Source organism: Amphiprion ocellaris, chromosome 13, assembly GCF_022539595.1.
Source record: "Amphiprion ocellaris isolate individual 3 ecotype Okinawa chromosome 13, ASM2253959v1, whole genome shotgun sequence".
Classification (NCBI taxonomy): domain Eukaryota; kingdom Metazoa; phylum Chordata; class Actinopteri; family Pomacentridae; genus Amphiprion; species Amphiprion ocellaris.
In genome coordinates, this window is record NC_072778.1 from 16,642,295 (window position 1) to 16,660,025 (window position 17,731).

The window sequence follows — 17,731 nt, forward strand, 5'->3', positions numbered from 1 at the left end:
GTGGTGTGGTGCACTGCTAACGCTGGACTACAATATAATAACATACACACCACACTAAACAAACAATACAACTTAGTTTTCACACAATTATAAAGGACTGTGTTCTCAAAATGTGCACGAGAAGCATATTTCCTTAACAGGCTTTACTGGCACCTTGTGGTGAAAACAGGCACTGCACCCTACTGATGTAGAGCACAGGGTTTAAAAACTAAGAGGCAGTAAACAAGAAGTAGTTTCAGTATTTTCATGCAAACATGTGGAGTCTTCTTTATTAGTTATAAGTAAACAAATTACTCCATCAGTTAGATAGAACTGATGATAGAAAACATATATGACTCATTTTAATAAAACAAGCAAAACAAACAACAGCACAACGCACGTATCAGGACTTAAACGCATTTGAACCACATTATCCAACGATCTGAATGGTCTCCTGCACTAATATGAGGAATCTTTGGAGTTATTTTATCCTTTACGGCGTACTTTTACCTGCATGAAGTGATACTGAAAAGCAACTCCATGTTTTTGCTACTTTCACTTACAAAAGTGACCCATACTCAATGGAATATGGATATCTTTTGACCCATGTTGTGCATCAAAGGGTTAAAGACGTCACAGCACCATATCAGTCCTGTTTTCAGAGTACAAACTTACAGAGTTTACAAAAGCAGAATAGGAGGCGGGAGCTTCAGTTATTAGGTTCTTCTGTTGTGGAATCAGATCAGGAGGTAGAAGCCCTCTTTACTTTTAAGATCAGGCTTTTAAAACTTTACAGGGTTAGGGTTAGAGGCTCATGCCGTGGTTATGCTGCTACAGGCCCAGGCTTCCCATGATGCACTCTCCTTGCATTTATATGCCACAAGTGCAAGTCAGTACCTTTGTGTCTTCTCTTTCTGTAGTTTCTGCTTCCTCCTGTCTCTTTACCATCCTGCGATATCTCTGACTCTGGAGCTACATGTTTCTGATCTGGATTTACTGGCCTGACTAAGGTGTCCAGTGTTTGTTTTTTTTCTTTGTTTCTCACTGGTCATGTTTTCTAGCACGCTGTGTCTGGTTTCTCAATGGGAAATGGCTAGAATTCTACCTATGACAATATAAGGTCTTGAACTTGAGATGAACGGTGCCCCGAAATGACACGGCCTCTGAACTGAACTCAACTTTGCTTTGAAAAATTAGGAAATATTTCCCAAAGAAAAGCAGTGGGGACCACAGGCTCTCAACAAAGCTTATTAAAGACTGTAGCTTGCATTAAAAATTATATGACCACAGACTGCTGCCAACAAGCAACACATGTGTAGAGGAAAGCTTCATAACTAGGGGCAGTCAGACTTGGTGTTTCGTGAATTATGGGAATATACATTTCTGGACAACTGTTTGTTTTTATGCAACTACACCGATCAGCCACAACATTATGACCACCTGCCTACCGGTCATAATATTGTGGCTGATTGGTGTGTATGCAAAATAGCACCAAATATTCTTGTGCCTATTTTTCAGATTTGTTTGCACAATGTCATGGTATACTAGTCAGTGCCAGGGCTTTCAATGTATACATCTAGACTGTAATTTAAATCACACTGAGTTACTATAACAAGCCACGCAGTCTTGTATGTCTACACAAAGTGTTTACCACATGGCCATAAAAATATGACATTACTGAGTATAGGGAGCATTTAAAGATAATTACAACAGCATGCTGTATATTAACTTACATATAGTTCTATCAAACCAAACTTTGTATAAAAAAATACAATAAAAACAAGTCTTCATCTTGGGATTAGTCCTGATCATAGTTTTAGTGAGTTGACCTCAATGATCTGCTGCAGGATGTTGTCTACATCGGTGGTCTCCATACTGATGCCAGCCAGGTCCAGTTGGGGCAGGAGGGCCGTGAGAAGAACCACCACGTTGTTGCGGATGTCGCGGAGATTCTGCTGCGCTGATCTGATTGGACGACAGCTTCATTATTAAAGCGAGAAACGGTAATAACTCCCTTCAAGGAAACTTTTTTTCCCAGTGTATAAAAGGGAATCACTACATAATAATTATATAAATACATAATAATTCTAATGAGGAGAATGTAAGTTAAAAAATTTAATTACATTTAAATACAGTATTTTGCATGTAAGTCATGATTTTAAACCCATTTCATTTCTACACTAATGTGAGTAACAGGTGCATTGAATACTTGTTCTGCCACTGATTATTATTACTATGAATATTACATCCTTCTACTGAAAGGAAATTGTTCATCTAAACTGTCAATAATGTGCTTATCACAGGAAATGTTTTTTCAGATTTCTTTGTTGGGTTTTCCAGGTATAATTTTGTCAGGTCTTAACCTTTATTTTTAAGTATAAATACAAGTATGTACGTATAGGAGCATATAATATTGTAGGTTCTTAAGACTCCTATTAAAGCTAGTCAGGTCATTTTGTATTCCTATAATATTGTTAGGTCTTAATGTTTGTTGTTTTTAACTAATCAGGTACATTTCTACAGTATATAATATTATAGAGCCAGTCAGGTAATTTTCATTCTATATAATATTGTAGGGTGTCAACCTCTAATATTCAGATAAGGCAGGTACAATTGTATTTTACATAATATTATGTCATCTTAACCTTAAATTTTAAACTAGCAATGCAAATTTCAACAGTATATAATATTGTAGGGTCTTAATGTTAATATTTTAAAGAGGCAGGTAAATAGGTATTATATCACAGAAGCATTTAGGTTTTAGAGAAATAAGTGCTGGTAATGATAAAAAGCTGACATTCATTCTGTCAACCACCACAACCTTTCAATTAGAGGACTTAGGTTCACAGGCACATCAGTGCAGGAGCCACATGCAAAATGGGGATAATAAAGGACATCTTTGTGCCTCTGTATGTAAAAGCAGGTGCATGTCTGTCTATAAAACTCACCTGTTGTCCTCACAGTCCTCGCTGTCACTGACTTTCGTTCTGCTCTGACTCTCATTCTTCCTGGTTTTGTTCTGCTCTGGCTGATCCTTTGGCTCTAATACAGCTTTCTGAGCCTGAGCCAGCAGCCCCTGGGGTCCTGCAGCCTGAACTGGGCTGGAGGATGAGGAACTAGAGCACTGAGGGGCGGGAGAAGAAGACAACTGAGTATGAGCAGATATAGTTGGCTGTAAAATAAAACATGCTATGTTGCCTTTAGCTGTTGTTTTTCTTAAAGAAGCACTGGGATTGTTTTGGTTGCACAACACTGGTCCTTGCACACCTTGTAATTAAGGTAATCACCATGCATTTACACAATTTATAGCGTAAATATTCACTGATTATTACTTTGGGTTACTTTAGGTTAATATTTTTCAACAGATCAGTTAAGAGGATTTTAAGGAAACAAATGCTGCAAATTCATACATAATTCCAAAGCAATTAACTGTGTGAAAGATTTCTTTAAATTCAAGGTTTTCTAATTTCTCATTATAATAAGCCTAAAACTCTGGGTATAAACTGTGCTGACCTCAGCCATGTCCGTTTGGCAGCCGACCTCTGTGTTTGCTGTGGATGCTGATGGTCTCTCCGCCTTTTGTTTTGGCTCTTCTGCGCTGCTGTCAGAACTCGTCATTGTGCATTGAGTTGTCTTTGTGATTTCCAGACCCAGAAGGCTCCGCAGCCTATGAACCTCCTTCTCCAACCCAGCCAGCCTCTGCACTTTGGCTTCCCGTTCGCCTGCTTCTGGAGGCAGCGTCCTGCTGTGTGAACCTTCTGTTCGGCTCAGCGGGGAAACCACCACAGTCTGGGTGGAGGCGGACAAGTGGGTCCAGGTGTGGCTGCTGGGGGTTTGCTGCAGCGTGTCTGAGTTCTCTAATCGGTCTCCGCTGTCCTTTCTGTTTGTTTCCGTGGACACGATCTTGAATATGTCTGTTTGTTTCCCTGGATGCAGCTCATCTGGTAGATTTCTTGAGTCAGGCTGCTGGTCTTCGCAGAGGTAGCGCTTCTTCTTCACAAAGTGAAGTAATGATTCTGACGGCCTTTTGTGGCTACAAAAAACAAAGGTTTGTCAGTTGCTTAAAGGTGTACTGGTGTTTTTGCTTTGTTTTTAGTTCATAAACTGCACCTTTTTCATTCTTTACATTATTTCAAACCATTTCAAAACAACCCGACTCGCCACCTTACAGATTCTCTTTATCATTCCAGTACTCCATCATACTGAAGACTACATGACCAGTATATTTTATTATGATCATGTCATGTTATGGTGACAATCTAATGAATCTGAAAACAAAGAAAGCTTACTGTCATTTGCATTCTATTTTAAATAAAAAGTTCACATAAGCGATATTTATCAGAACAAGCTGACCCCAAATTTTTTTAATACATTTTTCGTTTTTTTATGTTTTGAATTTACCCTATTTATAGGAAACAGTGGCCAGACAACATTACAGAAATTGAATGTCAGTGATGGTGTTAAAACATACAGCATCTCATTTTGCAGAGCAGAAAACTATAAATTATCCATAAAAGAGGAGAAAAATTACACATTACTTAATCTGTTAGACTTTGTGGTATTTCCTAACTCTGCCCGTCCATCCCATTCATCCACAGCAGTAGTGCTGTATTGTATCAATTATAAGACCTGATCAACTTATCTCACCTTGTTGTGCTTTTAATGAGCAGCGTTAATTACCTATCCTGTTATCCTGCTTTATTGTGCTTTCTTGCACAGCAGTGTCTCCATGCAACGACTCTGCCTTTTCTATTTCTGTTAAATTTAATTCATTCATTAAAGTTATTAGTATCTCACGCTGTCAAGTCTTCACAAAGGTGTTGAGATGTTTGACCTTTTTAAGTGGAGGCTGGTTGAAGAACGCTACATCAACCAATAACGCTGCATTAATACATCACACTGTTTGAAATAATGTGCTTGTTATTTCATCGTTTATATATCTCACCTTAAAGTGTCCATGCGCTCCTCCACGTTATTCTTTTTGTGACACTCTTCATCTCCGAGATTCTGATCATTTGCTTCATTTTCCACAAGCATCTGTCCCGCAGTGGTTTCATTCTTGTCTTTAATGGATTTGTAACTTCCAGCAGGTTTCTCTTCCGTGTTTGTGACTGACTGTGTCTGTGCATCATTTGTGTGTGTGTCTCGACAATGATCTGTGAGGCGATCTGCGTTTGTCTCAACATGCTTAAGTGTCTTATCCTCTGTATGACGCCGAAGTATTGTGGTTGCATGCTCAGGTGTGTTTGTGTCCTGGAAGGTGGGCTGGACTGGTTCTGATGAGCTGCGTGAGAGGCCTTGATGTTTAGTTACAGGTTCCTGGAACTCACAAACCTGCAACACACACAACCAAACACACTCAGTGTAGCAAGAAATACACTGTACATTGGCAGTGAAGTTGCGCGTGACACGAAAGATACTTCACTTACCTCTAATGATTTTTCTCGTTTTCTGCTTCTGGGGTGCTCTCTGCATGGGGAAAATAAAGAGACACTCATTGCAGCGCATATATAAATTCACTCACCTTAGTTTTCCCTTTTAATTGCTTTTCAACATTGAACCATGGTCAATTTAATTAGGCTTTTATATATAATAATTTACAAAAAAACCCCAAAACAAACTTTCATGTCAAAGTGGAAACAGATTTCGCCAAAGTAATGCCAAGAAATGTGGCCTGTTCTTCACCAGTCAAAGCTCAATGGGAGAATTACAAAGAGAAAGTCACTGTTGTAAAAATGCTCGTATTAAATCTTGCTGAGGGTTTCCCAGAAAGCATGTGGGAGACTCTGAACTCAACTGGAAGAAGGTTCTATGCCCTGATGACACTAAAATTCAGCTTTCTGGCCATCAGACTAGAAGCTATATCTGTCAGATACCAAACACACCATCCCCACTGTGAAGCATGGTGGTGGCAGCATCATGATGTGAGGAAGGTTCTCTGCAGCAGGCCCTGGAAGGCTTGAAAGATAGGGGGTAAAATGAATGCAGCAAAGTGTTAGGAAATAGTGGAGAAAGACCTGATGCAGTCTGCAAGAAAACAGTGACTCGGGAGAAGATTTGTTTTGTCAGCATGACAATGACCTGAAGCAGACTTGCCGTCAAAAATCCCAAAGCCAAAGCTACACTAAGCAGAAATGTTCTAAAGAGGTCAAGTCAGAACTAAGTCCACATTCAAATTGAGAATTTGTGACTGGACTTGAAAAGAGTTGTTTAGTCATCCTCTCTGTGCAACCTGACAGATTTGTAAAGAGGAGTGAGTTAAAATTGCAGTGTTCAGATGTGCAGAGCTACTTATCCAAACAGGCTCAATGATGCAACTGCAGCAAAGGTGCAGCTACTAAACACTGACCTAAAGGGGGCCAATACTTAATCACTTTTACATTTTATATTTTCATTTAATTGACATTTCCAAGCAGAAATGTTTTCACTTTGACATGAAAGGGTCTCTTTTTTGGTAAATTCTTGTCAAAAAAGCCAAATGAAACTGACCATAAACAGCAAAAAAAATTGATCTTAGATCAGATAGATACTATTCAGCCATAAAAATATCTATCTATCCATCAATTATCTACACATCACTTAATCCTCATTAGGGGGGCTGGAGCCTATCCCAGCTGACTTAGGGCAAAGGCAGAGGATGCCTGTCTTTCCTCCTAAAATGTCATGTGTCTATCTGCTGTACTGATGACATTCTGAGACTCAGAAATGATGGAAAAATTCAATTAAAAGGTGATAAATCTGGACCCACCTCTATGAACTTCAAGGACCTGGAAATATTCACAGTTTGAAGGTAGATCTCTGATCATTAATAAAGTTACTGGAGATGAAGAACCAGATGATTCTGAAGAAGTAAGGAAGGAACTTTAGTCCAATTTGGTAGATTTTGTTATGCTGAATTTGAGTTTTTGTCGCAATTACACCTGTTTTGTGGTACTTCTGGTCCTTTTTGTGGTAACTTTGGTCCTTTTTGTGGTAATTTTGGTCCTTTTTGTGGTGATTTTAGTATTTTTTGTGGTTATTTTGCATGTTCTTTGTGCCAAATACCAGGTCGTCAGTCTATCACAGGGCTACACTCACATTCACACCTGCAGACAAATTAGAGCTATCAATTAACCTCAGCATGTATTTGGACTGTGGGAGGAAGCCGGACTAACCCTGGAGAAAACCCACACAGGCACAGAGAGAACATGCAAACTCCATGCAGAAAGATCCCAGGAAGTCCAGGACACGAAACAGGGATCTTCTAGCTGCAAGGTGAACATGCTAAACATCAAGCCACTGTGCAGCCCTCTGTAAAAATATAATCTCTGTAAATATTACAATGTTACCTATTTATCAAACTATCTTCATCTTATTTGGCATCAGATTTGCTTGGGCAGCATGAGAGCACTAATGAACTTATGAACATTGGTCTTGTACCAAAATGGTTGGCAACACTGCTTGTAAGCAGTAATGTTAGCTATCTACAGCAACTATAAGTCATATAAAGTCATTCATAATTTAATGTTCACAACATTTTTTGTTGAAAATGTCTCACAAAAAGACTTTACAAAATTATTAAAACTGTTTTGCCATTATGAGTCTTTATGTATTGAAGACCTGACTGAGTCTCATGTTAGACCAACTTTGTTTAGGTGGAGTTTAGCAAAACTATTTCCCTCTGTCACACACATGCAGAGTCACGTGGACAACCACCGGAAATAAAAGCACAAAACGGTGAGATGGAAACCACAAAACAGCACACAAACCCACACACATACACACGCACAAAGAACAGCAGACTGAAACGTTCATTCATACACAAATTCTCACACAAAGTTAAAGAGTTCTACAGAAATGTGAACGTACAGTTTCTTGTGGTTCTTCTGGTAGCTGGGCGTTAACAGCTCCTCGCTGTCCTCTGCTTCCTCTGGTGAAGAGCAGCTTCTGAAAAGAGAAAGAGGCCTGGCTTAGAAACTGCTGCTAAAGTTCACTTTAGCCGGCACACACACCCACACGCTGGCTTACGTGAGTTTCAAGTAGTGAGGTGTTGCATCATACAAGTCAGTCAGAGATATGTGCATGTTCATTATTTATTAATGTTTATTATTTTCCTTTTTATGGACAGCAGAGACAGGAATGTAGAACGTGGTTTCATACTGGGGATATTGTGGTTTATGTTCAGTATTGCTGTCTTGCATTCTAGTTATCTTGATAGGTAGGTGAAGGATACAGACCAGGGAAGGAGGATAGGATTGGGATTTAAAAGGCCTTCTAACTGTGATGTATAGACATCAGTTTTCTCTTAACTAGTCTGAGCTCTAACTGGATTCTCAAAGAGTCAGTGCACAGCAGCAGGAACTGTGCTGACTTTACCACCAAAGCTTGCCAGTGGGTTAAAAAAAGAATGCTATCTTTAATAAAAATCAACAAAATACTGTCATTTATTAGAGACAGAAATCGTAAAAACTAAAAAAAACAAAATAGTCAGATGTTCAACTTCCAGATGGTCACAAACTTCTGCTGCATGTACAAACTAAGGGCCATTTCTTCGGGAAAATTCAAATAGTTACATTTCATCAAAATCATTTTGTTATGCATGTCTCATTATAAATTTTGGCAAAAGTAAATCATCTGCTCTAATCAGATTCTGTAAAAAATAAATAAATAAATTCTGTGTTCCAAAGGTCACATGCTCAAAATTCTGGCACTTTACAAACTGCAGGCAAACACAAAGCAAACAGGAGAGATACACGCAAACAAATTTAAATATGTAAGTAGTAAAATATTGACAATATGTTGAGTCACCATTTTTTATCCCGGTACTGGTAACACCTGTGGGCACTGTGCTGATTCCAGCTCCTTTCTTCATTTTTGTTAAACTCAAATGTAACATGTAAGAAGAAATTCAACTTCCTTTTTTTCTTTTATGATTTACGACATTAGACATTTATCACACTGCAAAACACATTTTTGAGTTCTCTCTGAACATAACTGCTGCTAGCTCATAAAACACCTGCAAAAAAAGGATTTTCTCCTCAGTTGAACCAATCTAACAACACTGCTGAAGTACTGCTAACGGTGAGAGAGGTGAACATGCACCATTTTCTGCAATAATTCATTCAGACACTGTTTACTATTCAACAAAAATCATTAGAAACACAAACCTGTAACGTGGATTGGGATTCTGGCTGCAGTTCCAGTTTTCAGGAGTGACATCATAATGACTCGCAGGGACGCTTCGCCACTTCAGACACTCTTCACACTGCAACCACATGGGACCCCTGTGAACAAACGATCTCAGTCAGTCTAGATTTGTCCACATGAACACGTCCGATCAAGAGCTAAGTACAAGATGAAACATATTTTCTGCTGAACCCAAGTATATTTTCCATTTTAGTACATCACATAAATTATTTATGTTCTAAATTGGTTTGAAAGGCTTTTTGTGGTCCCTGCCTTCATCCAGAGGCTGAGTCACAGATCTCTGTTTGCAAGCCTTGGAAAAACAATACCTATTTTCACTTTTTGTTGCAAAGGTTCTGCATGAGCGGGAGGGATATCACTTGGACAATTTGCTTTCACTTTTCTAGTAGTTTTAACAGTATCAAAAACACATTTACAGCCATTTGGACCAGGTGAACAGAAATACTCCTTCAGTGGCACAACAGACATAGAAAAATAAGTAAAAATAGTAATAAAAGGAATTTGAATTTAAGTGCGTATGAAAATATTTCCTGAAGACACTTAACATACAGAAAAACAGCAAAAATCTACGTTACTGTAAAAATAGCCTCAAAAATTTGTCTTAAATCTGGAATTAGAAACATAATCAAGCTCTGGCTCTGCCCCCCAACAGAACATAGTAGTGACAAGGACTCCACAGGTCGACTGTAACAGGAGGTGTTACGTTGTGTTGCTGGAGTCAAGTTATGAAGACACTTAAAGGTGAGGAGATACATTTTCTCTGCTTGCACTGTGACAACAAACTCACTCATCACCGCCGTTTTCATCTTTGTCTACAGCCTGAAACTCTCGCTCTCTGGCCTTCTTCTCCGTCACCTCTTTCCAGTAGTCGTTGAGTTTTAGGCCCAAAGCTCCGAGGGTGAGTCTTAGAAGCAGAAAATGGAAACAACAGTAACTACCTGTAACATTTATACTAATATCATTAACACAACAACACAAGTAAGAGTATATTAGGCAAATACGTACTGACAGTGACTCTCACTGGAGAAAAGAAGTTCAATATACTACGCCTTCATGTGTTGTATTGCAAGCAGCAACTCTTATCAGCAAAAACATCATGTACGATTCATTCTGCATGCATGTCGTACCTGTATTCTTTGGTGTATTCAAAGTCTTGCTTGTTGTGAGCAGGTTTGAGAAAGTTGCACTCGATGATGCCGATGACCCCGATTCCTGCTCTTTGACCCGAAGCCTGGAGAAAGTGAAGGGGGAGATTTACCCAGGATAAAACAAACAAACAAACAAACAAACAAACAAACAAACAAACAAACAAACAAACAAACAAACAAAAACCTGCTCATCATGTTTAAAGATACGCAGAGTATTGCCTTTACTTTACCTTAAGCTGGCAGCCAACTTTCTCATACGCTTTAATGAGTCGATTCTTGTGGTACATCATGATGCCGTAGTGGTCCTTGTTTTTGGGGTTCAGCCCGAAGGTCACCTTCACCTTCTCTTTCTGACAGACACCAGTTAAGGCAACAGCACTGGACACTGATAGGACTTAGACTGAAATCAGGTCATGTAAATATTTTGCAAGCTTAAAGATATGACTGAAAAAGAAGCAAAAGCCAAAACTAATTGTTCATGCTAATTACAGGAATATTAACGCAAATAATTATTGTGTTGACAATTTTAAATGGATAGAATGTGTCTTTAAAGAGCAGTATCAGAAATGAGCACAAAGAAAAATGCTATCAGTAAATCAGTAAATAATGAATAAATTAAAATATTTAGTTTCAACTATTTAAAAAAAAAAGGTTAGATTTTTACTGCGCAACAGCTTTTAATACTGTATGTTATTCAATACCAAAACAATACAATACAATGGGTTTTCAGCCTAAACAAGTAGTAGTAGTAGAATATTTAACGTGTGATATTATACACCCCTCCAAATACATAAATTTGTTTGCACTAACATTACAAAGAATGCAGCATATTTCTAAGTTTGTACCACCTTTGTCTTGCCCAAGTAAGTTTTGGTGGATTAAAAGTTTTGATGTATACCATGGAACAAATTTAATATGTTATTCCACTATAAAAATTGGTAACAAAAACCAGCGGCAGCCCAAAGGGTAGTACACTTGAATCATGTACAAAGAGTTTTGTGTAAATACCTGTCTTACATCCAAAATTTTCACTCGTGCTATGCAACATGTTCGGCCAAATTAAAAAAACAAATACATAAAAAGTGTTGTGTTACTAGTGCGAAGTCCCAACACTCTTTATAAGTCTGACAACCAACAAATATGAAAGTAAAATGATAATGCATTCTCAATAGACATGAAAAACATGATCTGGAGTTGTGGTGCTTGTTTCCATCTTCCCTCATACATCTGTTAAATACCACGAGGTATTTCTGCCTTGTCAGATCTCAGTAAAAGTAGCACTGCTTGGTTCGTTTCCAAAAGCCACCAGCTTCCCACTTCCCCTCTGCATGTAAAGATAGGTGATACAAAGACAGCGTAAGGATACACTGAAGTGAGGTTTGTACACGTCGTGCTCGATGTGTATCAGCCTCTTTGACACCAGCTTGGTCAGAATCTTCCTCCCCCTCAGTATGACCTGTGTCCTCGGCTTCAGGTACAAGATGCTCAGGTAGGCCTGACACGAACAAACACACCAAGAGAGAATGGAAAAGGTGATTACCTGGAAGGTGTGGTATTTAGGATTTCAAATCGTAACAGGAATCTCACATCCTAAGTACTGAAGCAGAAGTCAACTGGAAATCTTTTTGGTTTCTTGTAGATGTTTCATCCAAAAGGCTTCGTCAGTCTATTCTGCATTACAGAATGATCTGGCTGCACTTCATTATCTTTCTGTTATAGACAAAGTTAAAAAAAAAAATGATCTGGCTTGTTTTTATTTCTTTAGTGGAGAATGCAGCTTTAGTATTCCCTCAAAATAATGAAGGGGGAAGTGTTTCGGAGGAGGATTTGCAGCAAGAACTGTGATTAAAATGTGAAAAACCAGCAAGTCTGCCTTACTGCATGGTCCAAATCCTTGGCAAAACTTGATATTTTCTGTGTGGTAGGGTACTGCCCAGAGGGTGTTGTTGTTGTCATTTCCCATTATGACGTTGTAACAAACACATGGCATCACACGAAAGTCATGTGAAATGCATGGCCAGTTTAGGGCCAAAGTACCTAAAGTCTCCATCCTGTAAGTCAGACTACTTCCGCTGTGACTGACTGCTGGGGAGTTCCAGGTTTTTATTTATGGCCACCAGGCAAACCGAGAACTCCCCACCTGTCAGTACTGATACTTTACACACAACCACTCTCACCCTGTACTCTGCTCTAAACTTCTCACCCTCAAGTCAACCCAGATGTGTCTAAGTGTCCAAACAAGCCTGATTATTATAAAAATGTCAAAACATTGCACTGTCTTATGAATGTCAGATAAATGCTTTCACTAACAATACCTACACAGTTCTATCTTTGATGATATATTGTTACCAACTCACCCTGAGACTGTAATGCATGTCTGGGATGTTGTGCTCAGGTCTCAATGATCCGCTTTTCCTCGGACCCTTCTTCAGTTCTTCAATCTGAATCTCAGGCAAACGAAAGTCACTTGGATCAGTCTCAAAGTCGATCTCCGTCTTACCATCTTTGGCTCTTAAGAAAAACAGAAAATGACACATTGTGTTTCACTTCATTGGAATTATGTCAAAAGGATACTCAAATTTAATGTAAAGTTAAACTAATGACTTAATGGGTCACAGAATTAGGACTTTACAATGTGTCTAACTGCTGCCACTTTGACTCATCTTTTTAAGTGCTATATTTATTATTGGATGATAATCATCATTGTGGTGACCGTTCTCTATCTCTAGTGTGAAGAGGAAGTGAAAACAGGAGGTATGAGAAACTTGAAAAGCTGCTTCTTAGCAGTTTGCAACAATTTAACTCTACACTACTAATTGTTTCCTTAAGAAATAAACACGGAAAAAAGACATGAAATCTCTGCTATCCACAAGAAGATGGAGGCTTGAATTTGAACATGTGTTACTTTGCATGGATTTGCCTAAATCCATGCTTAAACAAATATCATATGAGTGTTCCATCCCCATTTGCCTTTTTCTGCTTGTCTTTGTCTTGCACACACTTTAACCTAACAGGTGTTACATTTGACCAACACTCAACAAACCAAGGAATTTTGAGTGAACTCCAACTAAAGTAATAGTTCAACAATTTGGGGAAACATGCTTGTCTGCTTTGTTGCAGAGAGTTGTAGAAGAGTTTTGACATCACTCTTTTGTGTGTGTTTAATATGAAGTTACAGCCATGGAGTTGTCTAAAGACTGGAACAAGGCTGAAACAGATAACCTGGCTACCTCTAAATTTCACAAATTAACACATTATATATTTGTTGTTTACTTCCAACAAAAAACAAAATGACAACTTGTGACATAAAGCATGTCAATCAGTGAGCATTTTAAAATCTGTGAACACAGCCAGAGTAGCTGTTTCACCTACTTTGAGTCTTTCAGCTAAACTAAAATAACCATCTTGTGAGTGTATTTCACATTAAAATGACAGGCATGAGAATGGTATTAAACATTCTCAACAAGAAAGGGAACATTTGTACTTTTATTAACATGCTACTGGTAAAATGAAAAGCATGTATCATTTAATACACTTGTAGACTGTTTCTTGAACTTGAATTTAGCATTAACATATGCGTGATTCTGACCTGCGGATGTTCCAGATTAATATCTTGGTGCCTTTTTTGGAGAGAATCGAGTCGAAGTGTTTCTGTATCTGCTCCAGGGAGCTGACGATGGAGTGCTGGAGGATGGCTGCCAAGCTGGCCTCCGAATCCTCAGTCACAACCAGCGACTGTAGAAGTGAATTAAGGACAGAATATAATGCAGCACGCATGGCGATAAATATGTTATCTGCTACTCAGGAAGAAGAAATGGTTTTATGTCCCTTTGTATACCTGGAATAGTCACGTCTTTCTTTAATCCTGGGCTGACTATTTGCAAGTCAGTCACATTGTGTATCATCACGGTGATGATGGTTTACAGTAATAATGCCAAGAAATTATGAAGACATACTGGTGCTACAGTGTATCTACCAGTTCAAATATCCTCTTCTTTCTTCCCTGTATGTCCCATTCATTCTTATGTTAAGGATATTGGTTAGTTGGTTGAACGGGACGATGGGGACGATGACAGCCTGGGCTTTGATGTTTTCCAGGTAGGTCTGAGACAGCATTCCCACAGTCTGACAGCCACCATTTTTGGTGAAGATTAGGGCATCACGACCCAGGCGCATCGAGCCAGACTTGAAGCCGTTACCGTACACGCCGATGGCCTGCAGACTGGCTTTACCTGAGCCCTTTTCTGTGAAACCAAAGCTGAAGGGAAGAGACAGGAAGTAAGCAGATATACAACCTAGGACCACTTTCATTGTAGAGTTAACTGTAATCATGAACCAGCAGTAGAATCATTGAATAAAACAGGTGAAAAAGATCTTCTAGAATTTGTCAGTTTGATAAATGAATCTCAGGTGTAAATTTGATGGATGCTTTGTAGGAGAATGTGTGAATCTGTGAGTTGAATGCAGAAAAGCAAAGCAAAACTATGTGTGTTTCTGATGCCATGTGCTATGAAAAGCTTTGTATTTTTCAGCTACTTCACATGGATGTGAACATGTCTCACCTGAGCATCTTGTGCAGTTTGTTGGGGGTCATGCCGCTGCCATTATCAGTGAAGGTGATGCAGAGGTGATCAGCTTCATTCACTGCATCTATCCAGATCTGTTTCGCAGACACACCAGGATCGGATGCATTATCTAGAACATGACAGATAGAGAATTAAAAGTCCGAAAACAGAGTGACAGAGAATGGGAGGTAGAGAGAGGAGTCTCCTTAATGCTACTTCACAATGAAAATGAATGCTGTCAAAATGTCTGATGCTAATTCATGCAGGTATAGTAAAACAAATAGACTATCCATCTGGTTCTTTGACTATACCTGCAAGTTACTGTAGATGTTGTCCTGGTAGGACTTCAGGTCCTGCCATTCATGTGGATGTTACTTTGAAACCCATTTAAATACTGTTACAGACCAGTCGCACCCACCCCCAGATTCACTCTGCCAAACTGCAGAAACTGCTCAGGATTGCTCGAGGAACCCGACAAAGAGCAACAAGTGTTGACCCGGCCTCTAAATTCCCATGATCCCAATTCGATCAAGTAACCATTGGATGAGAAAATGAGATCCACGGAATCTCCACCCTGTAACCCACAGTACTCAACGGATCCATGTCCCGACTCTTCAGAACTGTTTTGGCAGCACGTGGCGGATCTACACAATATTAGGCAGGTGGTTTTATTTTCTATCTTGTTGTAAATAACATTTTTTGCCCCTTTTTTTTGGTAAATACCAGCCTTTTTGGCACCTATATTTATTTCATAGACCAGCATGATTTGTACATCAAATACACATTCTTTCATACATTGTTTTCTTAATTAACTTGAATGTAACGTGCGACCTACTGGATATCTTAAATAAAGTATCTATCTATCTATCTATCTATCTATCTATCACCATGCACCTGTTGTATCTTATAAATAACCTCAACAACTATTAGACATACAGGGTTAGAATTTGCTGCATTTTGCTTCATTAACTATTGAGTAACTCCTGCGCAATGGTGCACTCTGTGATATACTCTCTAGGTAAGTAATGTTTTGATAGTGATAGTAATTCCTGCTAAAAACCGGCAGCCAACAGCCGCTCTGCACGTCTAAGCCAATGAGAGCGCACACAGTGGAGGAATGGCAATGTTGACAGCGCCAACAGACGACGTGTGTCTCATGGAGGATCAACTCAAACACTGGTTCACATGCATGCGCTGAAGTCTCAGAAATGCTTCAGAACAGCAACGATTACGCAGAAACGATACCGCAGTTACGGAGACACATGACAACGAAATGAGCTCACTTGGCATAACTTCAGAACTTAATTGTCACCACAGCAGGCTTGAAAACCTCCAGCAGGACTTGACAGAGTTACTGTGGCGTAAACACAGTGGTAAAAATCGTTGAGGGTGTGAAAGAGGAAGTCCATTCGGTCCATTTTCAGACAAGCGGGGCGCTTTGTGCGCCACAGCGGAAGAGCGCACGAAATGAAAGTATGAAAAACAGGTAGAGTGTGCAGGTGCGCAGGCAATGCAAAGTTTCAACGTCCCTCTTGTTCTTCTCGTTTCCTACCTATTAACTCTGCCACAGCGCTGAACGGCCAAGTGTGACTGGTGGAGTTGCTGTTGAGGAAGGAAGGACTCATCTGGAGACAGAATCACAAACACGTCAGTGAATCAGTCGCAGCTGCATTTATCATTTCCAACCCCTGCACCCGAAGTCACTGTGCAACTTAACGTGGAAGAAAACACAAATTCCATGTGTGAAGTATCGGCTATACGTACGGAACTCAGGCGAATCCCATGCTCGCTTAACCTCGCCATGTCTTGCAGCTGAATATTCGGCGTCCCGTGCCGTGGCTCTGGTGCGCGCAGGTGCGTTTTAGTCGGCAGCCAGCAGTGGGCGCGTCCTGTGGGTGTCAGAGGAAGTCTGCTGAAAACAGCTCACACTGAAGACTGGTTAGTTTGTCAACTGCGTAATGTGAAGATGTAGCTCTACCAAGTGGTTAACTTAATTCTAAAACCTACATCATGTTATAATTTACCACTTCTGTTCGCCATTGCCTATGATTGTAATTACCCTCTTATTCCTCCAGTGTTGGTAATGTTTGTCAGAAATGCATGTGTAATAAGAAACGTCCCAGGGGCAGAAGAACAGAAAAAAGAGCAATTATGGGGTAAACCTAACCACCAATTTTAGACAAAGACACGTGTTTCTATTAATTGCTAGTTGTGCTACAGGTTCAATTAAATAATACTCATTATCAACAGATTTAACTGTATTACATCTTATTTAAACCAAAAGTCAGAACAAAAATCCTCTGTGAGGTAGCCGTTTGTTATTATGGCCCACATTTCAATCTTGTGCCGGTATTTTTAAAAGCAAACTCAAACCTACCTTTTTAGTTTGGATTTTGGGTAGTTTTATTTTCATGCTTAAAATTACTGCTATTTATTATTATGATTATGATGATGATGATGATTATGATGGTTGTTATTATTATTACTATTATTATCTCTACCTATTTATATATTTGAGTCTATTTTGCATATCTTTTATTATAGTATTTATTTGCTTTTGTTTATCTTGACTTTTCCTGTCTCTGGTGTTCCTCAGTCCCTGTTTTGCTGAGTCCTGTAATTATTAGGAGGTCAGATGAGTATGTGTCAGGGAGGGGGTTGATTGATTGACTGATTGATTGATTGATCTATCATGAGAGAGGTACACAAAGATGCAAATTATATAATGTGCATACTTTTACATTTGGCACTATCTGTACAGTACTTCTCCACTGTGGTGTTGAAATTCTGACTGAAGTAAAATATTTTTGTACCCCACGTGTGTTTAGAAACATCTGCCGATATATCATTTCG

At 39.2% G+C, this 17,731-nt stretch overlaps 1 protein-coding gene across 1 annotated transcript; it reads right to left on the reverse strand.

The window, feature by feature from the left end:
* Positions 1-230: 230 nt before the first annotated feature.
* zgc:152774 (uncharacterized protein LOC553526 homolog) lies at positions 231-16,771 on the reverse strand. The gene is made up of 17 exons (XM_055016585.1): positions 16,643-16,771; positions 16,431-16,503; positions 14,876-15,008; positions 14,350-14,571; positions 13,903-14,049; positions 12,671-12,824; positions 11,680-11,808; positions 10,544-10,663; positions 10,293-10,396; positions 9,953-10,069; positions 9,126-9,242; positions 7,828-7,905; positions 5,409-5,448; positions 4,925-5,313; positions 3,493-4,012; positions 2,928-3,103; positions 231-1,944 (listed from the first exon to the last, which is right to left on the reverse strand). Exons 1-17 carry the CDS (start codon positions 16,679-16,681, stop codon positions 1,788-1,790), a joined length of 2,715 nt encoding a protein of 904 aa, XP_054872560.1. The 5' UTR covers positions 16,682-16,771; the 3' UTR covers positions 231-1,787.
* Positions 16,772-17,731: the final 960 nt, after the last annotated feature.